Below are 26,550 nucleotides of genomic sequence, written 5' to 3' on the forward strand. Positions count from 1 at the left end.
GTATCTAGTTTCCTAGTTTTATTGGTGCTCCCGAAGTATGTGTAACAAAATGGCGCACAGCCTGCACATAGAATGTGTGTCAGGTTATGGTTCAGGTTGTGCGTCATCTTGGTACACATACTTCCTAAGCGCCATTTTTAGAATTATATATACGAGGAAAAATGAAAATCAAAGAGTCGGAATTATTCTATGAACTCAGAATACCCGGGGTGACGAGGTGTAGTTTTCTTATTTGTAGATGTCTTTAAAGCTTGTGGCAACTCAACAATTTTTGTTAAGAACATTGAACTCAGAATACCCGGGGTGACGAGGTGTAGGATGTCTTTAAAGCCTGTGGCAACTCAACAATTTATTTTAAGAACATTGAAGCCATGACTCATAAGCCTTCTTTCGAATCGTAACTCTAGAAAGTTTCCTTCATACTGTGTCATTGAAAAATGGCTGATGTCCATTTTTAGTTTTTTCGCGATTTAGCGCTTACAAACTAGTTTACAAGTTCGAAACAATCCACTTCATTCAAAATATAAAAGCTACATCTCATTTAGGTGTACTGATAGTCTATTTTAACATTGTGTATCGCAAATTTGGGAGATTGATATTTTACAACTTTAACCTAACGAAAATCATTTGTTTGTAAATTAGGCAAATGATAATCCTGTACGGACAGGCTACAAACCCGTAATTAAATTATCTCTAAATGTCCCAAATCAATATGATTTGTAAAAATCAAAAGCCTACGGCACCCGGTATTCCCAGCCGGTCACCCATGCAAGTACTAACCGAGCCCGACGTTGCTTAACTTCCGAGATCGAACGAGATCGGGTGTATTCAACGTGGTATGGTCGTAGGCGGTATCGAAGCTTCCTATTCGGCTTTTTATATTTAGGTTTTGTGTTAGAAACGAGAGATCGACGAAAGTTTAAAACGAGAGACCGATGGAGCGTAAAGAGTAGGATTTACAGTAATGGCAGGTCTGCCTTAATTTTTAACGTATTTTTCACAGAAGTAAGAAAAAGCACATCGGTAAATGTCTGAAATTAGACAAAAACCTGCAAGTAGGCTTACCATATATGTGAAACAAAATACTTAGACGGTTCGAATGGACCTTTCCCCGACATCAAAACATCCGTATTCTCAACCAATCACAAGCGAGCAGATGTAAACAAACATTCTTCGCTGAAAAGTCGCTCAGACAACTTTAGACGCGTCCCGCACAGGTTGCTGGCGGTTTAGGCAGGTCTTTGTCCTTTTTTTCGCTTTTTGTTTTGTTCACAGGGCTGCGATAATTAGAAAGCTGTAATACTGTATGTTACTTGTTGCAAATCACGTTTACGAAATATGTATATCCATACTAAAAGGATGTACGCGCTGCATGCACCTTACAGGTACGGTACCGTACAGGTCAACCAACTGCTATTTCGAACCAAAAAATAGTAGACAGTCATGCTGATGCAATCAAGAGTACCGGTAGCCTACCGTATGTCAGTACGGAAGAATTCGCCTTCAATACGATGTTGCATTTGCATTATTAAACAGAATCTATTAGTGAATTATTTTGGTAGACTAACTATGTGTAAACGCTGCGCATATGGTATTTGCCAGTCTGACAACCTGTACGGTGACCCTGCCGTTCAAATGGAGTAGGATTTGTGCCTTTTCCGAAGCCACATAGTGACCGCCAAAAAGCAATGAGGTGGATAAAGGAATGCAACAGGATTCACAGTCAATTCAACCTAGGAAAAATTACCTATGGTATATATTCAATATGTTAATTCTTATATGAAATGAATTTTCATACAAGCAATGCGTTCCATCATGCATTTTCATGGAGGCGATTAACCAACTGATGAATACCTTGACCCTATATCAGATTCTTGTCGCCCAACAGAAGAGGACCATCAAATTGTGAGGTAAGGATTACTTATACCATAATTTTACTTTGGATCATAATTTAACAGGATCTATCACCAGATACTTCATTTGATACAGAGACATGGGAATCTGATGAAAGTGAGAAAGGATTGTCAAGGATCTAACCAGATCTGCCCCCAGACTCTTTAGTTGAAACTACCTCGAGTGCCGCTGATGAAAATGACAGCGCTTTGTCAGACAGCTGAAAAATGTAAGCAAGCATCATCATCATTTTATTTTGGTTCTCTGGCATAAAACAACACAAAAAGCCAACATACAAACAAAATGCAGAGAAAACTGGAAGTCGAGCATAACTTAAAATAGATTTCAAAAAGTACGCGGCTACCCACCAGAAAAAGAAATAATAATAATAAAAGGGCACGAAAGAATTAACAAGATTCAGAATCGGGCAACACTTTTAACGTAATTCAAAATGAGAAAACACATACTTCTTCCAGCATTGGTGTCATATTTGCTAACTGTAAATATGATGAATAAAGAAGGAAAATCAATATTGAAGACTTGGGACTTCATGCAGAATCTTTTACAATCCATTGGTGATAAAATGATGTTACTTTATGGAGTATGCTCCGCATGTATGCCATGTCTGGTGTGACCCTGGTGATCGTAATATAATTTTTTGTGCGGACTGCAAAGTCACACCAAGCTGCTCCTGATACCAGAAGTTGGCCCTGCACTTTGTAGTAACTGTGGTGTGTGATATATACTTATTTTGCATTTATCACTGTCATATAAATTGCAACTTGTTCATAATCATCCGATAACTTTAGAACCGAACCAAGTGGTGGGTGTTTGCCATCTGACTATATAACAATGAGGTAACGTTAGTGCTCAGCGAGCGCAATTCTTCCATATTATCAGGAGATGAAACCAGACAGTTTTATTAAAATAACTCAGCAGTAAAATCATTGTGATACATTATGTCTGTCAATGGAATTGTGAAATGAATTTAATTCTATTATTTTGACGTTCCATTGTTGTGCCTAAAAGCATATATGTATAATTTGTAGTAATTTTCTTGGATTTACTTGCTTGTTCCTTCATCATATTTTTTTTATAATCTGTTATATTCTATTTCTACACTACACTGAATGAATAAACTATATTGTAAAACCTATCTTTCAATAGTATATTTGCACCCATCAGGCTGAGCTAATAAATCTGTGTTTCTATGATAGGACATAAACTTAAGTGCCCTCACTGTGCCTAGGCCTAGCATGTACAAATTGCATCAGAGACTTGGTGACTACCCAGCGACACCACTATTTGAAGATGTGGTGGCAGAGACTCCTGAACTTATCTATAGCACTTGGCTTTGAACTCCAGCGTTGAACCAAGATTGACGATTGAACGAACCATCATGAATGTATCTGAAAAAAATATTCATCTGTTCATAATTACAGATTGCTGCAGTTTGTGCAATGTTTCTAGAAAATGTATTTAAAAGACTTTTTAAACTGCCCCTGCATTTCATTTGTTTCTATACTAAACCCACAAATTCAGTCCTAACTTGGGACGTTATCTATTAGTCTATGAACCATGGGATACGGTACCGGTTGTCACGCAGGTCTCTCAGTCTTCTGACATTCTTCAACCATATAAGTTTAAATATCACCTTTCAATGAAAAGTTTTGTATCCTTCTCCAGCTGGTGGAAAGAAAAGTTCTTGGGGAATCAAGTCCATTGAAAAGGGATTCCATTTTTGTATGTTAAATAGGCTTTTGGAACTAAGTCAGGTACGGTAACGGCAATGTGAAGGCGGAATAACGTTAATAATTGATCACTTGACAATATGTTATAACTTCAGGAGCACGAAAATACCGCCATCATCAGTGAAATGCCATCCGAAGGCCTTCAAAACGAGCAACGTACCACTCTATCGCCCTACGCAAGCCTGAATATTTGCAATGTTTGTTTGAGCGACCAAAATCAAAACAATAAAGGTCAAAGGTCGGAGAAAGGTCCATAGTAATATTCAACACATATGGATTATTAGGAAAGGTGCACTTTCTTTTCGGCATTTTAAATAATTTAACAGCAGTACAGATAATGTTTGATGCTAAATTGACGTATTAATACCTATGACATAACAAGATAGTGTTGTCTCCCACGGAACTGGTGAAGTGAGTCGCAAACCATTGATAAACTTCCCCATTTATTAAAAAAAATTGTATTGATATTTAATAAACAAAATTTATTTATTTCTGCATGACCGGAACATTTAAGCTCACTGGACGGAACGCCGAAATAGCCTCTATAAATCGCGGCTGTCGCGCCACCGGGATGTATGTATATAACCCATGCGTGCTGTTCGCAAGTTTTCATTCTTAGCTAAATCGTATCTAGTTTCCTAGTTTTATTGGTGCTCCCGAAGTATGTGTAACAAAATGGCGCACAGCCTTCACATAGAATGTGTGTCAGGTTATGGTTCAGGTTGTGCGTCATCTTGGTACACAAACTTCCTAAGCGCTATTTTTAGAATTATATATACGAGGAAAAATTAAAATCAAAGAGTCGGAATTATTCTATGAACTCAGAATACCCGGGGTGACGAGGTGTAGTTTTCTTATTTGTAGATGTCTTTAAAGCTTGTGGCAACTCAACAATTTATGTTAAGAACATTGAAGCCATGACTCATAAGCCTTTTTTTCGAATCGTGACTCTAGGAAGTTTCCTTCATACTGTGTCATTGAAAAATTGCTGATGTACATTTTTAGTTTTTTCGTGATTTAGCGCTTACAAACTAGTTTACAAGTTCGAAACAATCCACTTTATTCAAAATATAAAAGCTACATCTCATTTAAGTGTACTGATAGTCTATTTTAACATTGTGTATCGCAAATTTGGGAGACTGATATTTTACAACTTTAACCTAACCAAAATCATTTGTTTGTAAATTAGGCAAATGATAATCCTGTACGGACTGACTACAAACCCGTAATTAAATGTCCCAAATCAATATGCTTTGTAAATATCAAAAGCCTACGGCACCCGGTATTCCCAGCCGGTCACCCATGCAAGTACTAACCGAGCCCGACGTTGCTTAACTTCCGAGATCGAACGAGATCGGGTGTATTCAACGTGGTATGGTCGTAGGCGGTATCGAAGCTTCCTATTCGGCTATTTATATTTAGGTTTTGCGTTAGAAACGAGAGATCGACGAAAGTTTAAAACGAGAGACCGATGGAGCGTAAAGGGTAGGATTTACAGTAATGGCACGTCTGCCTTAATTTTTTACGTATTTTTCACAGAAATAAGAAAAAGCACATCGGTAAATGTCTGAAATTAGACGAAAGCCTGCAAGTAGGCTTACCATATATGTGAAACAAAATACTTAGACGGTTCGAATAGTAATATTCAACACATATGGATTATTAGGAAAGGTGCATTTTCTATTCGGCGTTTTAAATAATTTAGCAGCAGTACAGATTATGTTTGATGCTAAATTGACGTATTAATACCTATGACATAACAAGATAGTGTTGTCTCCCACGGAACTGGTGAAGTGAGTCGCAAACCAATAATAAACTTCCCCATTTATTAAAAAAAATTGTATTGATATTTAATAAACAAGAAAAACTTATTTCTGCATGACCGGAACATTTAAGCTCACCGGACAGAACGCCGAAATAGCCTCTATAAATAGCGACTGTCGCGCCTTAACGGGGATGTATGTATATAACCCATGCGTGTTTTTCTTCTTAGCTGAATCGTATCTAAAATCAATGAATCAGAATTATTCTCTGAACTTAGAATACACGGATTGACTAGATTTAGTTTTGTTATTTGTAGATGTCTTTAAAGCTTGTGGCCACCCAACAAGTTATGTTAGAAAAGAGGTGGGCACGGCTTGTAACCATAGTCAAGAATTGTGCCAACCTAGACTGGCGGGCTATGTGAGTGTGACGTAAAATGTTACATTTTATGAACAGTACATACAGTGTTACGAAAGCAAAATTGGAAAACAATAAGCCTCGTGCCTAAACTAAATTTAAACACAATCTCAACAAATTTTTTTTTTTTTTACTTTGGTTTTAGTTTGGTTGTGGCAGCGTCAGGCGGGTCAGATTGAATTACCAAACAAGCCGGATTTGGCACGCAGGCCGTACTTTGCCCATGTTCGTGTTAGGAGCTTTGAAGCCATAAGCCTTTTTCCGAATCTTGACCCTAGAAAGTTTTCCTTCATACTTTGTCTTTGTAAAATATTTGTTGACCATTTTTGGGTGTGTCCGCGATTTAGCGCTTACAAACTGGTTTACAAGTTCGAAACAATTATATAGATTCAAAATAATAAAGCTACATGTCATTTAAGTGTTCTGGTTGTCGATTTTAACATTGTGCATCGCAGATTTATGGGACTGATATTTTACAACTTTAAACTGCACCAAAATCATTTCGTTTGTAATTTAAGAAAATTATAATCCCGTCCGGACACACTACAAACCCGTAATTAAATGTTCCAAATCAATATGCTTTGTAAAAATCAAAAGCCTACGGCACCCGGTATTCCCAGCCGGTCACCCATGCAAGTACTAACCGAGCCCGACGTTGCTTAACTTCCGAGATCGAACGAGATCGGGTGTATTCAACGTGGTATGGTCGTAGGCGGTGTCGAAGCTTCCTATTCGGCTTTTTATATTTAGGTTTTGCGTTAGAAACGAGAGATCGACGAAAGTTTAAAACGAGAGACCGATGTAGCGTAAAGAGTAGGATTTACAGTACGTACATTTTCTATTCGGCATTTTGAATAATTTAACAGCAGTACAGCTTAATGTTTGGTGCTAAACTGACGTATTATTACTTATGACATAACAAGATAGAAGTCTCTCCCACGAAACTGGTGGAGTGAGTCGCAAACCATTAAAGGAATTTCTCATTAAATACAAAATTGTATTGATAATTAATAAACAAAAAATACTTATTTCTGCATGACCGGTACATTTAAGCTCACCGGACAGAACGCCGAAATAGCCTCTACAAATAGCAACTGTCGCGCTTTAACCGGGATGTATGTATATAACCCATGCGTGTTTTTCTTCTTAGCTGAATCGTATCTAGTTTCCTAGTTTTTTGAATGATATATACGAGGAAAAATGAAAATCAATGAATCAGAATCATTCTCTGAACTTAGAATACCCGGGTTGACGAGATTTAGTTTTGTTATTTGTAGATGTCTTTAAAGCTTGTGGCTACCCAACAAATTATGTTAGAAAAGAGGTGGGCACGGCTTGGGATCGAAGTCAAAAATTGTGCCAACCTAGACTGGCGGGCAATGTGAGTGTGACGTAAAATGTTACATTTTATGAACAGTACATACAGTGTTACGGAAGCAAAATTGGAAAACAATAAGCCTCGTGCCTAAACTAAATTTAATCGCAATCTCAACAAATTTCTTGTTTTTTTTTTTACTTTGGTTTTAGTTCGGTTGTGGCAGCGTCAGGCGGGTCAGATTGAATTACCCAACGGGCCGGATTTGGCACGCAGGCCGTACTTTGCCCATGTTCGTGTTAGGAGCATTGAAGCCATAAGCCTTTTTCCGAATCTTGACCCTAGAAAGTTTTCCTTCATACTTTGTCTTTGTAAAATATTTGTAGTCCATTTTTGGGTGTTTCCGCGATTTAGCTTCTAAAAACTGGTTTACAAGTTCGAAACAATTATATAGATTCAAAATATTAAAGCTACATGTCATTTGAGTGTACTGGTTATCGATTATAACATTGTGCATCGCAGATTTGAGGGACTGATATTTTACAACTTTAAACTGCACCAAAATCATTTCGTTTGTAATTTAAGAAAATTATAATCCCGTCCGGACAGACAACAAACCCGTAATTAAATTTCCCAAATCAATATGCTTTGTAAAAATCAAAAGCCTACGGCACCCGGTATTCCCAGCCGGTCACCCATGCAAGTACTAACCGAGCCCGACGTTGCTTAACTTCCGAGATCGAACGAGATCGGGTGTATTCAACGTGGTATGGTCGTAGGCGGTATCGAAGCTTCCTATTCGGCTTTTAATATTTAGGTTTTGCGTTAGAAACGAGAGATCGACGAAAGTTTAAAACGAGAGACCGATGTAGCGTAAAGAGTAGGATTTACAGTAATGGCAAGTCTGCCTTAATTTTTTACGTATTTTTCACAGAAGTAAGGAAAAGCACATCGGTAAATGTCTGAAATTAGACAAAAACCTGCAAGTAGGCTTACCATATATGTGAAACAAAATACTTAGACGGTTCGAATAGTAATATTCAACACATATGGATTATTAGGAAAGGTGCACTTTCTTTTCGGCATTTTAAATAATTTAACAGCAGTACAGATTATGTTTGATGCTAAATTGACGTATTAATACCTATGACATAACAAGATAGTGTTGTCTCTCACGGAACTGGTGAAGTGAGTCGCAAACCATTAATAAACTTCTCCATTTATTAAAAAAAATTGTATTGATATTTAATAAACAAAAATTATTTATTTCTTCATGACCGGAACATTTAAGCTCACTGGACGGAACGCCGAAATAGCCTCTATAAATCGCGGCTGTCGCGCCATCGGGATGTATGTATATAACCCATACGTGCTGTTCGCAAGTTTTCATTCTTAGCTAAATCGTATCTTGTTTCCTAGTTTTATTGGTGCTCCCGAAGTATGTGTAACAAAATGGCGCACAGCCTGCACATAGAATGTGTGTCAGGTTATGGCTCAGGTTGTGCGTCATCTTGGTACACATACTTCCGAAGCGCCATTTTTAGAATTATATATACGAGGAAAAATGAAAATCAAAGAGACAGAATTATTCTATAAACTCAGAATACCCGGGGTGACGAGGTGTAGGATGTCTTTAAAGCTTGTGGCAACTCAACTATTTATTTTGAGAACATTGAAGCCATGACTCATAAGCCTTCTTTCGAATCGTAACTCTAGAAAGTTTCCTTCATACTGTGTCATTGAAAAATGGCTGATGTCCATTTTTAGTTTTTTCGCGATTTAGCGCTTACAAACTAGTTTACAAGTTCGAAACAATCCACTTCATTCAAAATATAAAAGCTACATCTCATTTAAGTGTACTGATAGTCGATTTTAACATTGTGTATCGCAGATTTGGAAACTGATATTTTATAACTTTAACCTAACCGAAATCATTTGTTTGTGAATTAGGCAAATGATAATCCTGTACGGACAGACTACAAACCCGTATTAAATAATTGTTAATGTTCCGAATCAACAATGTGCTTCGTAAAAATTAAAAGCCTACGGCACCCGGTATTCCCAGCCGGTCACCCATGCAAGTACTAACCGAGCCCGACGTTGCTTAACTTCCGAGATCGAACGAGATCGGGTGTATTCAACGTGGTATGGTCGTAGGCGGTATCGAAGCTTCCTATTCGGCTTTTTATATTTAGCTTTTGCGTTAGAAACGAGAGATCAACGAAAGTTTAAAACGAGAGACCGATGGAGCGTAAAGAGTAGGATTTACAGTAATGGCAGGTCTGCCTTAATTTTTAACGTATTTTTCACAGAAGTAAGAAAAAGCCCATCGGTAAATGTCTGAAATTAGACAAAAACCTGCAAGTAGGCTTACCATATATGTGAAACAAAATACTAAGACGGTTCGAATAGTAATATTCCACACATATGGATTATTGGGAAAGGTGCACTTTCTTTTCGGCGTTTTAAATAATTTAACAGCAGTACAGATTATGTTTGATGCTAAATTGACGTATTAATACCTATGACATAACAAGATAGTGTTGTCTCCCACGGAACTGGTGAAGTGAGTCGCAAACCATTAATAAACTTCTCCATTTATTAAAAAAAATTGTATTGATATTTAATAAACAAAAATTATTTATTTCGGCATGACCGGAACATTTAAGCTCACTGGACGGAACGCCGAAATAGCCTCTATAAATCGCGGCTGTCGCGCCACCGGGATGTATGTATATAATCCATGCGTGCTGTTCGCAAGTTTTCATTCTTAGCTAAATCGTATCTAGTTTCCTAGTTTTATTGGTGCTCCCGAAGTATGCGTAACAAAATGGCGCACAGCCTGCACATAGAATGTGTGTCAGGTTATGGTTCAGGTTGTGCGTCATCTTGGTACACATACTTCCGAAGCGCCATTTTTAGAATTATATATACGAGGAAAAATGAAAATCAAAGAGTCAGAATTATTCTATGAACTCAGAATACCCGGGGTGACGAGGTGTAGTTTTCTTATTTGTAGATGTCTTTAAAGCTTGTGGAAACTCAACAATTTATGTTAAGAACATTGAAGCCATGACTCATGAGCATTCTTTCGAATCGTGACTCTAGAAAGTTTCCTTCATACTGTGTCATTGAAAAATTGCTGATGTACATTTTTAGTTTTTTCGTGATTTAGCGCTTACAAACTAGTTTACAAGTTCGAAACAATCCACTTTATTCAAAATATAAAAGCTACATCTGATTTAAGTGTACTGATAGTCTATTTTAACATTGTGTATCGCAAATTTGGGAGACTGATATTTTACAACTTTAACCTAACCGAAATCATTTGTTTGTGAATTAGGCAAATGATAATCCTGTACGGACAGGCTACAAACCCGTATTAAATAATTGTTAATGTTCCGAATCAACAATGTGCTTCGCAAAAATTAAAAGCCTACGGCACCCGGTATTCCCAGCCGGTCACCCATGCAAGTACTAACCGAGCCCGACGTTGCTTAACTTCCGAGATCGAACGAGATCGGGTGTATTCAACGTGGTATGGTCGTAGGCGGTATCGAAGCTTCCTATTCGGCTTTTTATATTTAGGTTTTGCGTTAGAAACGAGATATCGACGAAAGTTTAAAACGAGAGACCGATGTAGCGTAAAGAGTAGGATTTACAGTGATGGCAAGTTTGACTTTTTTTTTTCCGTATTTTTCAAAGAATAAGAAAAAGAACATCGGTAAATGTCTGAAATTAGACAAAAAACTGCAAGTAGGCTTAACATATATGTGAAACAAAATACTTAGACGGTTCGAATAGTAATATTCAACATATATGGACATTAGTTATATCCAAATCATTGGGAAAACGTACATTTCTATTCGGCATTTTGAATAATTTAACAGCAGTACAGCTTAATGTTTGATGCTAAACTGACGTATTAATACTTATGACATAACAAGATAGAAGTCTCTCCCACGAAACTGGTGGAGTGAGTCGCAAACCATTAAATAAATTTCTCATTAAATACAAAAATGTATTGATTATTAATAATAAACAAAAAATACTTATTTCTGCATGACCAGAACATTTAAGCTCACCGGACAGAACGCCGAAATAGCCTCTATAAATAGCGACTGTCGCGCCTTAACGGGGATGTATGTATATAACCCATGCGTGTTTTTCTTCTTAGCTGAATCGTATCTAAAATCAATGAATCAGAATTATTCTCTGAACTTAGAATACCCGGGTTGACGAGGTTTAGTTTTGTTATTTGTAGATGTCTTTAAAGCTTGTGGCTACCCAACAAATTATGTTACAAAAGAGGTGGGCATGGCTTGGGATCGTAGTCAAGAATTGTGCCAACCTAGACTGGCGGGCCATGTGAGTGTGACGTAAAATGTTACATTTTATGAACAGTACATACAGTGTTACAAAAGCAAAATTGGAAAACAATAAGCCTCGTGCCTAAACTAAATTTAATCGCAATCTCAACAAATTTTTTTTTTTTTTTTCACTATGGTTTTAGTTCGGTTGTGGCAGCGTCAGGCGGGTCAGATTGAATTACCCAACGGGCCGGATTCGGCACGCAAGCCGTACTTTGCTCATGTTTGTGTTAGGAGCATTGAAGCCATAAGCCTTTTTCCGAATCTTGACCCTAGAATGTTTTCCTTCATACTTTGTCTTTGTAAAATATTTGTTGTCCATTTTTGGGTGTTTCCGCGATTTAGCTTCTAAAAACTGGTTTACAAGTTCGAAACAATTATATAGATTCAAAATAATAAAGCTACATGTCATTTGAGTGTACTGGTTATCGATTATAACATTGTGCATCGCAGATTTGGGGGACTGATATTTTACAACTTTAAACTGCACCAAAATCATTTCGTTTGTAATTTAAGAAAATTATAATCCCGTCCGGACAGACTACAAACCCGTAATTAAATGTCCCAAATCAATATGCTTTGTAAAAATCAAAAGCCTACGGCACCCGGTATTCCCAGCCGGTCACCCATGCAAGTACTAACCGAGCCCGACGTTGCTTAACTTCCGAGATCGAACGAGATCGGGTGTATTCAACGTGGTATGGTCGTAGGCGGTATCGAGGCTTCCTATTCGGCTTTTTATATTTAGGTTTTGCGTTCGAAACGAGAGATCGACGAAAGTTTAAAACGAGAGACCGATGGAGCGTAATGCGTAAGATATACCTCATTTCGTGGAATCATTCCAGCCAAATTTATTGGATATATCCGCCACCTGTACATGGCTGAAAACATGAAAAAATGGTACTCCCGTAGTATGCGTACCAGGTTAGGGTTGGGCCATAATTTTATTCCGATTTTTCCTATTTTGGTTCTATTTCGCGTTCGGGGACTGTCTGTGTTAGCTAAATCAATATTCCCCCTGCCTATATGTTTCAGTCCCTTTACAGAACTCGATGTAAAGTAGGCGAACAAAATTAATTACCACCATATTGGTATACATACTTAGATATCATACAATATTCTTCATGCTACCATGCGCACACAAAATTCCACTATATTGTAAAACAATAATTAAAATTTTACTAATTTCCTATTTCCGCTATAACACCTCCTGCATGGATGATTTTTTCACTTTATTTCATTTCATCTCAATTTTTCCTTGCGCCTTTCGCTGATCTCTAATATTTATTTATTTCGCTTGACTCACATTTTCCACCTTAATTTTTTTTCTTGGGTCACGCTGATTTCAATTTTCACTCTATCATGTTTATCATATTGTGACACTGTTTGTGGATTGCTGCATTTCGCTTGGTAACTTTTTTTCGGTGTTACTTAGCTGCTTTTTTCATTTATTTCCTTACTGACTGCTTGCGGCTATTTACTACTTTACACTTCCACACCCACCGAGCTTTTTCTCACTTAATCTCTTCCTTGGGCCTCGCTGATTTCCATTTCCTTCTCAGCATTTCTACTTGCTTGCAAGATTGCTGTTTTCCATTTTAGTTTATCCAAGTTTCTCCTTCATTTGATTATATCCTTTTTGAATGCGCTGGTTGGCACTGGTATTTGCATTTTCCGACCTCTCGCTGATCCCACTGCCTTTACTCCGTCCCGCTTGATCGCTGATATTGAACTGAATGGACCCTCCAATCTATTTTCGCTCACTCCATCTTCATTTCCTTTGACTAAACCGCTGCTGGCATTGCTGGCTTTTTGTCGGCTTGTAGCTGGTCTAGCTTGATCTTTGATTTCCATCTTCACTCTACTTGACCGCAGCTCCCGCTTGCTTCTCGACTCCTTTTCCTTCCCGCCTGTCTTGTCTGCTAGTCCTTCCCTACAATCTACCCGGTGTGGTTCGGCCCCGCCCCCATACCTTGCCTGATGTTTGAACACGTCTCTACGTTTCCCCTGAGTTACCGCTACCAACGAGGATCAAGTGGATTAAAATTTTACCTAATTGTTGATGTCACAATAGACAGCTCACGACGGGGTTCCCCCGAAAAAATTAAATTAAACATACTACGCTCGAAGCAGGTGTAGTGATGCATCAATAGAAGGCGTTCATTTTAGCCCATCGTGTTCGCTGCTTTCACTATTGAATATGTGAATATCTTGTTTTTAATTTGTGATCCATTTTTGCTTACTTTTTAAAAAGAAAAATGCGGTATTATGCAATCTTAGCGACAAGACTCATAAAATAAAGTAGTGGATATGCAAACCAAATTTCTGTGGGGAAATACCGAGAAATAATACACTAGTTGAGTAAAAAGTAAGCGCCCGATAAGGGACTTGAACCCTTGACCGTTGGATTAAAAGTCCAACGCTCTACCGACTGAGCTAACCGGGCTCACGGTACAGGCGAGTCGATGCATCCTGGAATAACTTGTCCTGTACCCGTAACCGCCCCTCTTCAAAATTAACGAGAACCACACACCAACAGAAATGAAATGACATGGATGTTTCCCTGACCATTGAAAAAAAGCGAACAAATTCAGTTCCCTCCATATTTGTACACACACTTCTGGAGCGTCAAATTTGATCCGCCATTATCGTCATGAAAACCTGGAATTCCGACTTAGGAAATACGTCTTTAAATCCAACCCTGAAGCCCCAGTCAAGCTAGCGATCTATCTATTTACTCTGAGACTAAGTCCACGGTTTTCGGCAGGGAAAAAATCCTATGCACATATCAGGCTAAAGAAACTACTTAGATCAGTGGTTTCAACTTTTCACGTTACATTCATTCCGCCATCTATTTTGGAACTCTCTATTTCTCCCTCAATATGCCCAAAAATCTTTAATTGTTCAATCCTTAATCCCTAATGGATTTCTGAGCTAGTATCAGTGGCGCAGCCAGGGGGTGGTTTTGCGGGTCCGATCCCCCCTCCCCCCTTTGGAAATGTGAAAAAAAAAATCATTTTTCTGTATCATAGAAAGCAATTTTCCGTAGCTTGAAATGCTTTTTAGACCCCCAACCCCCAAGACTAATAAAAACACGCGTATTCCAGCAATCGATCGTACCCGCTAGCTGTTTCGATCTAACTTGCCAAAGAGAAATTTCAGAACCCCCCCCCCCCCTCCTTTGAAAATTTCTGGCTACGCCCCTGGCTAGTATATTGCGCAAGTTGCACTTTTGTACAGAATAGGTAATTTATGTTTGCATAAGTAAACAATATTAACAACTCCCGTAGTATGCGCACCAAGATGGCGCACAACCTGAACACTGTATGTGTACCAGGTTAAGGTTCAGGTTGTGCGCCATCAATATTGCAGTAATATTAAAAATATTAGTACCATAGTTGTACCACACTACTAAGTCAAATTCCTACCCAAAACAGACAAAATTTTGTCTAGAGAAAGCTGATTGAACAAAAGCGAGAGTGCGACTTGCGCATAGTTCCCAGGTATTGATCCATCAAAGTTAAATGAAGTACTTTTTATGCATAAAGAGGGGGAATGAAGATTCCAAGAGTTATGCTTACCCCTTCCCAAGATAACCCCTACCCAGCCATATATAGGAAAAGATATTCAACTTTCAGCTTTTTTAGCATATCAAGTGATTTCATACAAGTTGGCACAACACATGCACAATGAGTCTGATAGGTATATGAATACAAAGTGAAAGAAAACACATGTTTTTTTATGTGAAATGTTTTCTTTGTCCCTTTTTTACGCATAATGGGTGCCCAGCACTGCATTTTATTACGCCCGATATATGTTCTCATTTTATGTTCCACCCATTTCAACATTCTCTTCATGTGAAATGTGTTTAAGTGTCGCATAATGGGTGCCCAGCACTGCATTTTATTACGCCGATATATGTTCTCATTTTATGTTCCACCCATTTCAACTTTTTCTTCATGTGAAATGTTTTTAAGTGTCCCTTTTTATCAAGAAGCATAGTGATTGCCCGACAAATATATGTTTGTCGGTCGGCGAGTACACTTTATTTAATTACGCTTGCCATCGAATCTGATTTCCCTACATGGATGCCAATCTCGTCGGGGCTAATTATGTGCGAGACGATTGACCGCCTCGTCCTTGTAGGATTTGAAACACTACTGGTGACGGTGAACAATACCAAAATCAGGAACCCAGAAGTAAACAAAGCGACTTTTAAAAGGTCTCCATGAGTTTACTGCACACCATTAAAACAATATAGCAGAATGGAAATTACTCGCCTTTGCGGGTTAGCTTGTACTCCTGTAGTATGTGAACCAAGGTGGCGGACACCGGAACATAGTATGTGTACCAGGTTAGGGTTAGGCCATAATTTTAGGTACAAATACTACGGGAGTCACCTGAATAGTCCCCGAGCTCGTAATAGAACTGAAATAGGGAATATTGGAATAAAATAATAGCCTAACCTTAACCTGATACACATAATATGTTCCGGTGTCCGACATCTTGGTTCGCATACTTTAGGTGTACCGGGTAGCTTGCGTAAGATGACAAATCAGGAATATTATACAAACACACGAGTAACACAGACAATGAGACGAAAAAGTATTCACTGTTTCGATTTGAGCATTTCATCTATGCGAGAAGTTTAGTGTGGCTAACCAATTCACTGTACAAGGGAATTTGAAAATTATCTGAAGAACTTCCAAGAGAAAACGATACAGTATTTGGAGGTACTCTCGTAGTGTGTGTACCTGGTTAGGGTTAGGCCATAATTTGGTGCTCCCGAAGTATGCGAACCATGATGGCGGACATCGGAACGTAACATGGGTAACAGGTTAGGGTTAGGCGATAATTTCTTTCTAATTTTCCTTATTTTAGTCCTATTATCAGTTCGAAGACTAGCCAAGAGCCTCCCGTAGTATTTATACCTAAAATTATGGCCTAACCCTAACCTAGTACACATATTACATTCCGATGTCCGCCATCTTCGTTCGCATACTTCGGGAGCCCCCATAATTTTATTTCGATTTTCCTTATTTTAGTTTTATTACGGGTTCGAGGACTGTCTTTGATAGCCAAGTGAATGTACCCCTTCTCATAGATTTCAGTACTTTTGCACAACTTGATGTAAAGCAGGCGAACAAAATTAGTTGCCTCCATATTGGCACACACACTTCTAGAGCGCCATATTCAGTGCTGCCTTGTATTTAAAATGCCGTTCCTGGAGTTACTTTGTTTGGCCAGAGTCGTATCAGAGTCGTATTTTCGTGTGTTACGGGTCGGTTATTTTTTGCTGTAAACTTTTTTAATTGTACAATGTTTGACTTTTTTCTTTCTCCTGATTACTGTGAGACCCCCCCCCCCCCCCCCCCCCCTTCACCAGGAAATACAATTTTTACGTTTTTTTTTTTTATTGTTTGTACAAAGTGTATTCACATGATGATGAAAAAATGAAATACTGCTAACTGCTAATAGGTTTTCAATGTTAGCGTAATATTTTGGAAATATTTTATTTACGCAATTCTATAGCAATGTTAATATGAAAATCACGTTTTGATTTGTCAATGCGTATTGAAGATTGTAGAATAAACATAAAAATAATAAAGAAAAGCAATTAAACATAAATGAATTATGTCCGAAAATGTTCTTATCAAAATATTCAAGTATTCTACAGTTATATTTGCAGCTTTTGTTAATCTTAAAATTTCCCCAATGGATCTATTTTGCGTTAAACCAGGGGTGGGCGATTATTTTTAGAGTTGGCCAGACACAGATAATAGGCTTGGATACTGGGGCGGAAGCATAAAGCTTAATATGAAAAACTATGAATAAAAAACAGTTTATTTACAAATGCTAGTTCAAAAGCTTTAAGTTTCAGTGGTTCTCAAATTTTTCAGCTGTCAAATCTCGGGCCATGTAAGTGTGACGTAAAAAGTTACTTTTCATGAATGATATTTACAGTGTTACAGAAAGCAAAATGAAAAACAATAAGCCTCGTGCCAACATTGAATTTAATCGCAATTTTAACAAATTTCTTGAGTTAATTTTACCTAAAACATCAAAATTTGGTTAATTATAGTTTGGTTGTGGCAGCATCAGGCAGGCCAGATTGAATTACTCAACAGGCCTTAGTTTGCCTATGTCAGTTCTGGACACTTTAAACTAGCACAGGGTGGTCCATATGCAGGCCCGCGGGACACATGTGGCCCGCCGCTACATTATCTGTGGCCCGCGTCACATTCGGAGAGTAATCAAAAAATCGCATTTCGTGTTGTTTCGTAATAAAATTATTCAGAAATATCTTTTGACATATTGTTACAATACTTATGTGACTGAATTGACTATTGTTATGGCTAGCCGAGGCAAATAGCGAAGTTGGATGATGTGCTTGGCAGTCTAAATTATTATCTGGCTTTCTATCTTTTTGGCCAGGAATATATGCTAACAATATAGGCATCATAGAAAACTAAAAATCGAATGCGGATTCTATTAGCCTGGGATGTCTATGTCTGATAACTATGTGTTCGCACAATAAAAGGGTTTGTTTTGTATTGCACTGTTTACCTATTCTTGGCACTATTGTGGCCCTAGAACAATGCAAAAAAAAATTTTGGCCCGCATAGCCTACAACCTTGGACCACCCTGAACTAGCAGCATGAAGTTGAACTCTTAAACATGCTCCCAGATAAAGATACGAGAACAACAGCTCTATGCAATCTCTAAAGTCTAAACAATAAAAAAATGTGAATATCCAAACTAAGGCAGACAAAATCAAGTCTAACAAATATTTTTTATTATAATTAACTTCATGCCCCCTCAAAATTATTTACGCCCCCTTGTGGGGTGCGCCCGCCATTCAAGAACCACTGGCACCTATAATAATGAGAAACACAATGTAACAATCGAGGTCATTATGACTATATTTTCATCGATATTTTAAACAGAAATTTATTAAGCCGTAATCTGCCACCAATGCGTTAAACGATTTAAGGTTGAATATTGATAGGTTCTGCAAAAATAACGATAACTTCAGAAGTATTAAATACGAGACACGGTATATTATAATTTTTGAACCTCAAATTTTGAAGAAAAAAAACAGACTATGTCATAAATTTTGATACATGGAACTATCTTTGGTGAAATATGAATCACTTGTTTAGTAAATGCCAACTTTTATTTTAATTTTTTTGAATTAATTTTGACATAAAATGAATATTTGAATAAACAAAGACAACTGAAAGCAATTCAATAATATAGGGTATCCATGAAGTCTTTGAAAAATTTTAAAATTGCAGAGGGAATTCATCGATACCATTTATTGTTTTGGCCCTCGCAGATGTATTGAATGGAGTAAAAGCACTTAAATACTTACTGATTAAAAAACAACAAACCTGGTTAAGATATATTAAGAACTGACTTTATAACAAATTGAAATTGTAAAAGGACCTCATCGACACCCTGTATTTATCACATATTATGAACAAAAAGGTAAAAATAATGAAATTTCTTGAGCACATCTAAGAAATAGAGTAATTAGTAATCAATCTGTAAATTCAGCGGGGAATATTGTTTGCAGTAGATTTATAAATGAACATGGTTGCTAAATCAAAGACTTTTCTTTTTCAGATCGGTGATGTGGCGCATCGTGCTAAGCGTTAGAAATACGCTCGCCACCGCACCTCTGATTACCCTGTGTGGGTTCGCAGTTAGAATAATGTGGGGATGAAAATGTGCGAAAGGATTGTTGGAATCCTCGGCACCGCAGGGTGGGTCACGCAACCACTGGTTGATCGGTCACAGCTTTCTTCTAACAAATAACTGGCTAACTAATCCAATACCGACATGGACTGGTAACCGGACGAGAGATCGTGGTTCGCCATATGATTAAGCCGTGTTATCTCTGGTTTCATGAATTCGACTTATAATAAAATTGTTACCAAACTAAGGGGTCGGCTTTTTCATGCATAACTTTATCCAAAATAAGGCAGGAAAAATCAAATCTATCAAATATTTTTGACTATGATAAACTTCATGCCCCCTTAAAATTGTCTACGCCCCCTTGTGGTACATATAATCACTGGTACATATAATAATAAGAAGCACAATGTAACAATCGGGATCATTATGACGTGATTTTAATCGATCTTTTCCCTAAAAATCCATAAAAACTATAGTCGTAATTTCAGCAGACACTAGTGGGCCGGATAAAAAACAACTCGGGCCGCGGGCTGTAATTAACCCGCCCCTGCATTAAACGATTCAAGGTTAAATATTGATAAGTTTTGCGGAAATATCGATAAATTCAGATGTTTGAAATACGAGCCACTATGTAATATAATTTTTTAATTTCGAATTAAGTACTGAATATGCCATGAATTTTTATATATGGAACTATCTTTGGTAAAATATGAATCACTTTTTTAGTAAATTCCATTTTTTTTTTAAATTTCTTGAATTATTTTTGACATAAAATGAATATTTGAATAAACTAAACAAAAACAGCTGAAAGCAATTTGATAATATAGGGTATCCATGAGGTCTTTAAAAAAATTTAAAATTGCAAAGGAATTTTATCGATACCATTTATTGTTTTGGCCCTCACTGATGTATTAAATGAAGTAAGAATAGTTATACAATTATTGATTAAAAATTAAAAATCAATAAATCTGATTAAGATATATTGAGAACTGACTTTATAACAAATTGAAATTGTAAAGGGACTTTATGGACACCCTATATTGTTTTGGCCGTCACAAATGTATTGAATGAAGTAAAAATACTTGAACAATTACTGAATAAAAAACAGCAAACCTGGATAAGATACGCTGATTATTTGGTTTCAACAAAATGTCCAACAAAAAATTGAAAGAAAAATTTGACAGAACCAGAACGAAAAAACAAAAAGTCAGCTCAAGAAGGAAACAATTTCAAAAATTCAGACCGAGAATGTAGCAATATGTCCGAATCAAAAAGAAATTGCAATAACTGGATAAGATATATTGAGAAAATATTTCATAACAAATTGAAATTGCAAATGGACTTTATGAACACCCTGTATTTATCAAATACTATGAACAAAAAGGTAAAAATTGTTACAATTTGTAGGGTCGGTTTATATGTGGGATATACAGTGATTTCCCTACCCCCCTAATTTTCAGGTGTGACACCATACTTCAATTGTAAAAATAAATATATCTGAATATTTTCAGAAAGTGGCTCATATGCCGGTGAAAATAATCAGTCATATTCATGACACCTGTTCATAAGTTATAAATAGTTTTATCGGTGCTCCCGAAGTATGCGAACCAAGATGGCGGACATCGGAACGTAACATGGGTAACAGGTTAGGGTTAGGCGATAATTTTTTTCCAATTTTCCTTATTTTAGTCCTATTATCAGTTCGAAGACTAGCCAAGAGCCTCCCGTAGTATTTATACCTAAAATTATGGCCTAACCCCAACCTAGTACACATATTACATTCCGATGTCCGCCATCTTGGTTCGCATACTTCGGGAGCCGCGTTTTATCACTAATACCAAAATATTTACCACCACCTGAAATTGCCCTGACAGTTTGCTATAACAGTTGCATGAAAGTTTAAACTTCACACAGGACGTATCGGGAATAATCTGGGTGGTTGAGAATGTATTGATATCGGCTTGTTGAATCTTCATGAATCCTGATGAATATGTTTTTTGTCACGAGAATACCTCTGCCCATTGAATGGATACCCTGGGTACCATTTGAAATCCCTGTATGATGTCACAGTTTCGTTTTGGAAACGAAGAATCTGATTCTAAAACAAAAAAGTAAAACTATATTAGGTGTTTATTTATTAGAACAATTTGATTATATTCAAAAGTTATGGAAGTTAAACGTTGCCGCTACTTTCTAAAGCCCGGAGTTTTTTGTAATGTATTTGATTTTTATACATTACTATTTTTAATTATATAAATTGTTCGACTTCTTTCTATTCAACCTGTATCGAAGTTAGACTTTAATCACAGGTGTCGCTGCTCAATAAGCGAAAAATTTATCACGTTATTAGAAAGACTTCAACGTCTTTCAAAAAATCACTATAAAAAAACTCAACTATCACGAGCTGAGCCAGGAGGACTTCGACAAATGTTTTAGTGAAACTTATTTAGAGATCAATTACATCGCGGACCAATTATTCCATGCCGAAAACCGATCGTATTTTTTACGTCGCAATCTGGTTGTTTGGTCACAATTAATTTCGAACAAATTTAGTTATCGCCATATTTAAACTGCTTAGTTGTCCTTTTCTTGTCATTGTTAGAAACTGCTTGTCTGAGGAAGTCTGATTTTGGTCAGACGAAACGTTACAGAAATACATTTGTGTTAGTGTGCAGCAGTACTCCCGAATAGCATAGTATGATATTTTTTCTTTGCATTATATGCATACTGATCCACTAGCGCAAAGGCATTGAGGAAGGATTGGGAGTTAGTCTCACGTAATCTCTACTGATAGTAATATTGATAAAGCTTTTATATTTAACTCACAATTGGATCGTGTGTCATGCCGAGACGAAAATATTTATATGATTGCCCGTCCAACTTGTTGTCACGAATGAATGTCATTATCATGTCCATATGTTTTTGATTGTAAATATTCGCAAGTTCACCACCGAGCTGTCGACATTTGGCGATTGCTGATGCTTTAAGAACTTGTTCAGATGCCAACGGTATGAATATTCTTCCGTCATAACACACAATATCTGTAATTCAAATAATTTGCAATTGTTAAATCATAATAATTGATCTAAGTCAGGGATCTCAAACTCAATTTACCTGCGGGCCGCTGAGACGGAGCTTTAGTGAGTCCGGGCCGCATCCGGTTTTTCTCAATAAAAGCATTAAACTTGAAGAGTCAAATCTTTTTGTATACGCAAAACATAAATGTAAGTAATTCCGCGATGGACCTTTCCCCGGGCATCTACTTCCTTGTTTATTTCGTAATATTGGCTAATCAGCAAGACGCAAAAAGTGACGTAACAATAAACTTTTTTGCAAACGCTCAGACATTTGTCACTCAGAAATATTTTCAGGCATGTTTGTAAACATTATCTCGTTTTTGCATGCTATTTGTTAGTTTTGGGTTGTGTTTCAGAAATTCAAGGATGAATCAAAGAACTCAATGATCATTCTGATTGCTTGGGCGTCGTAGCTTAATTGCCGTAATCAAAAATTAGTCTAAAAATAGCTGTGATAGACTAGGCTAAACTTCTCTACAGGTACTGACGAAAAACAGGTTGTTGAATGTTTTGAATCAAATTGATGACGTGAAACATATACCCCAGTTTATAGGCCTAAACTCGCGAAGCCACCTCTAAAATAAGCACCAGGAATTTGCAATGGTAAAGTATAAGAAAATTTTCTTCGTGGTCAAAGGACCATCGAATATCATGCTTACAGGTACGGTACTAATAGGTTACAGTACCGCATATGCCTTTCGGGGGATAGATTATAAAATATTTTGTTTTGCTCTATTTGTCCTGATTTTATATTAAATGCATCAATCATTCTAACTGAGCTGAGTGACTTACGGGCCGCACTAACACTAAACTTTCATACCAAGGCGGGGGCCGCAAACTATCGTCCTGCGGGCCGCAATTGGCCCGCGGGCCGCGAGTTTGAGACCCCTGATCTAAGTGGTTATCAAACGCCGATACCGATATTACAAAAAGGCCGATTTTGCCGATACTCCGATACTATGTAATTATTACCTCAAGTGTGCAGGGCAGACGGTTAAAACAATAGCATTTGGGCATTATTCATATTACACATTATTTCATATTGAAAAAAGAAATATCACATAATAGGAAATTGATGGCTGGGATACAGATGCATTAGTTGATTCAGTTGCATTGTGCACTGATGCTAGTAATCTCGGTGTTCAATTAGAAAACTCATGGGCAGGGATGTCCAATTCGAATTTAATATCAATATCGCGGCCTTTGAATATTGTTTTTTGTGTTTGAAAGAATATCGAATATCGCTCACACATTTTAGCGCCGCCGTCCCACGTTTTAATTGAAAATTTTTTACAAATATTTTATTTTGTGTTTAATTGTAATCGTGAGTCAACTAAATGTACCTAACACGTCGGGGGAGTTTTTTATTCTACTATTTTATAATATTTTACAAATATTATCGTATATTTTAGGATAGTCTAGGACTCTAGGCGGACACGTCAATAAATCTATAAGGAAATTGCGTAGTTGAACAAAAATAATGAAATCACAATATTTCATACCTATATGTAGAGGGATAGTTCAGTCGGAATTTATCCTAACGACACTCGCGCTTGACGATAAACAGTCGGAATTTATAGTCGCACGATAAAGTGGATGTTCTGTTAATAAGGACTACGATTCCACTGTATGATTTGAAACTGCGCGCCTAGTTGTTCTTTTTTCTGTGCTGTGTTGATATATTTCTTCATAATTACTATGTATTGAAAATGTCAATATAAAAATTTGGCAGCGGAAAGAGCCAAATTAGTTGAGCTAGTTTGGCTGATAAATAACTAAAAACAGGCGAATACAATTCTCGTTTCTACTCGCTGGGATGGGGACATGCATGACTCACAGTTCACGACCCTCTAAGCAAAATATGATTTAAAATCAATATTTTAACTTATTTTTTAAAACATTTTGGACCGGAAATATCGGTCTTAAATTAGCCGATTACCGATACATGACCGATTCTGGAAAAATGGCCGATATTGTCGATACTGAGGCCGTAATTGGCCCGCGGGCCGTGACTTGGGAACCACTAGTAGTTTAATGCAACAAACCTTGTTCAGTGAATCCAGGAGGCGGAGAAAGTGTTGGTGGAACGGAAGGAGCCGTTGTTGCATCTTCAAACGTGTTTGTGCTTTCTTGCCCTTCTAATTCCTCTATTCTTTCCAGCAATTCATTTATTGTTTCGTTCATTTCTGCTCGTTGCTTTTTCATTGCTTAACACAAATGTTATAAAATCAGAACAATTGTCGGGCCTAGTTCACTAAACTACTTTTTGTTGGCGTGGCATAATCATTTTTGCATATGTCATTTCTAACCCCCACCTGATTACGTCATCCAAAAATTGCATCACTGCAAAATCACAGTGACGAAATAACGCCCGTTAAAGTATACGGATTGCCGTCTAAAACGCGCAGACGATCACCCGAAATCGAGCAAGCTATCTCTCTCGTTTTCTCGTCATGACGGTCTCAATATGAGAGAGATCGCTGGCGTTCGCGAGTTCTTTATCGTCGGCGAGATGCCTTTTCGGGCGATCGTAGCTTTACCTTAGTCAGGTGGGGGGTTAGGAATACTATATGCAAAAATAACTGTTTCAAACCAACTAGAAGTGCTTACGCTTCATTTAGTGAACATGCGCCAAACTGTCTACTGACAATGAAATCACATACATTTGCGTTTATGTTTTAAAAAAATCACAAAATACGGTCAAAGAAATAATGTTGGTGAACGCAACTAGATTGCCACGTAAGTGAATGGCGCTTATATGTACCTGGTACACACACTACGGGAGAACCAAAAATATGTAACTCTCGAATGTTCGTAGAAAAGTTGTTCATTTCTATATTACAAGTTCAAAGGTCATAAATCCAACTCGGCGGTGAGGCACATCGTACCAAGCGTTACTAAACCGCTCGCCATCGCAGCTCTGATTTCTCTGCGTGGGTTCGCGGATTCGAATCTCATGCGGGGATGGTTATGTGCGAGAGGATTGCTTGACTCCTGTGTTGTAGGGTGATTCATCCACCATCAAGTCCATGCTTCTGAAAACAAATAACTAACTAATCCCATACCCGACATGGACTGGCAACCGGACGATAGGCGTGGATCGTCGTATGATTAAGCCGTCTTATCGGATTTTCTCTCTCCGAGGATAAATATGTAAATCCTATCCTATGCTATCCATCTGAGGATTTGACAAACAGTTTTGCATATGGATCTACAATAGCAAATCAAACAATCTTGTAGATTTCACCTCTTTCGACTTTTTCATTAATCAAGGCTCCAAGTTTATCATAATCGACTTCTGCTTGCGATCCCTTGAGCCCAGGAAATCCTCTATCGCCTTTCGGGCCTTTTTTGCCCAGAATAATTTGTACTTCGTCACTAAAAATCGATTTACGACTATTTTTTTAAAAGCACAAACAAAACCTGACGGATAACACGCAAAACCGGCGTATTTACAACCATGCTTGAATACCCGTCCGAGAGAAAGAAGTTTCTGAGCGACTTCATGAAATGCTATTGTTACGTTATCGTAGGTTCATTGCTGATTGGTCATTGTTACAAGTATAAACAAGAAAATCAATGCTCGGGGAAACATCCAATGAGACTGAACAATATAGTCTCCATAACAGGCGGTTTAAATTGTTATCAATGAGTCGCTGCTACATCCGATAATTACAAGATTTTTGTAAAATTACCAAAATATTACTTTGCAAAATTTGCCACATACCGATTTTCGCCATATACATCTTCTATACTCTCTAACTGTAGACAAACCCTCTCTTGTCTCCTTCCATTCGTGAGTATGGAAAGTGAGAGAAATAGCACCAAAGTGACTATTGGTGATATCATAGTTAATAATTATTTAATACGACAGAATCTGTAAAAACAAAGATTTGTGTCGCCATAATGTTTAATAATTCAACAAAATTTATAAACTTCTGCATTCCCAGATTAGTATTATTAGGCAAGATTATGCAAGTATAATATCAAAGTTTATTTATTAAAAGATTTTTTTTTTATTAAATCCTCTAGGCCAGAGCTTCCCAAACTTTTAAGCTCGCGAGTCCTCTTGTTTTGCAAGCACGCGCTTCTATTCCGTCTTATGTATTCTCTCGAACTCATTAGATTTATGTTTTGCACTATTTTTTATAATTGTGTTTCGAATTGAAAGCTTAAAAATGTATAATAAAGACTTTGAGTGAAATTTGTTGCGCGCCTCCCTGTGGGGTCGCGACCCCCATTTTGGAAAGCTCTGATCAAGG

At 37.4% G+C, this 26,550-nt stretch overlaps 1 protein-coding gene and 8 non-coding genes across 9 annotated transcripts; all 9 read right to left on the reverse strand.

Moving 5' to 3' along the window:
- Positions 1-731: 731 nt before the first annotated feature.
- Positions 732-850, reverse strand: LOC144430954 (5S ribosomal RNA). The gene has a single exon (XR_013479817.1). It is a non-coding gene; the product is annotated as a 5S ribosomal RNA (ribosomal RNA).
- A 4,061-nt stretch (positions 851-4,911) lies between these two features.
- LOC120330532 (5S ribosomal RNA) lies at positions 4,912-5,030 on the reverse strand. The gene has a single exon (XR_005567861.1). It is a non-coding gene; the product is annotated as a 5S ribosomal RNA (ribosomal RNA).
- A 1,390-nt stretch (positions 5,031-6,420) lies between these two features.
- LOC144430978 (5S ribosomal RNA) lies at positions 6,421-6,539 on the reverse strand. The gene has a single exon (XR_013479838.1). It is a non-coding gene; the product is annotated as a 5S ribosomal RNA (ribosomal RNA).
- Positions 6,540-7,802: 1,263 nt separating this feature from the next.
- Positions 7,803-7,921, reverse strand: LOC144430848 (5S ribosomal RNA). The gene has a single exon (XR_013479764.1). It is a non-coding gene; the product is annotated as a 5S ribosomal RNA (ribosomal RNA).
- A 1,259-nt stretch (positions 7,922-9,180) lies between these two features.
- On the reverse strand, positions 9,181-9,299 carry LOC120330531 (5S ribosomal RNA). The gene has a single exon (XR_005567860.1). It is a non-coding gene; the product is annotated as a 5S ribosomal RNA (ribosomal RNA).
- A 1,274-nt stretch (positions 9,300-10,573) lies between these two features.
- On the reverse strand, positions 10,574-10,692 carry LOC144430865 (5S ribosomal RNA). Its single transcript, XR_013479779.1, has one exon. It is a non-coding gene; the product is annotated as a 5S ribosomal RNA (ribosomal RNA).
- Positions 10,693-12,103: 1,411 nt separating this feature from the next.
- LOC120330519 (5S ribosomal RNA) lies at positions 12,104-12,222 on the reverse strand. Its single transcript, XR_005567853.1, has one exon. It is a non-coding gene; the product is annotated as a 5S ribosomal RNA (ribosomal RNA).
- A 1,661-nt stretch (positions 12,223-13,883) lies between these two features.
- Positions 13,884-13,956, reverse strand: Trnak-uuu (transfer RNA lysine (anticodon UUU)). The gene has a single exon. It is a non-coding gene; the product is annotated as a tRNA-Lys (tRNA).
- Positions 13,957-21,083: 7,127 nt separating this feature from the next.
- LOC144430665 (uncharacterized) lies at positions 21,084-26,161 on the reverse strand. The gene is made up of 5 exons (XM_078118685.1): positions 26,016-26,161; positions 25,536-25,666; positions 24,334-24,495; positions 22,038-22,252; positions 21,084-21,309 (listed from the first exon to the last, which is right to left on the reverse strand). Exons 1-5 carry the CDS (start codon positions 26,135-26,137, stop codon positions 21,184-21,186), a joined length of 756 nt encoding a protein of 251 aa, XP_077974811.1. The 5' UTR covers positions 26,138-26,161; the 3' UTR covers positions 21,084-21,183.
- Between the last annotated feature and the right edge of the window lie 389 nt (positions 26,162-26,550).

This window comes from Styela clava, chromosome 12, assembly GCF_964204865.1.
Source record: "Styela clava chromosome 12, kaStyClav1.hap1.2, whole genome shotgun sequence".
Taxonomy (NCBI): Eukaryota; Metazoa; Chordata; class Ascidiacea; order Stolidobranchia; family Styelidae; genus Styela; species Styela clava.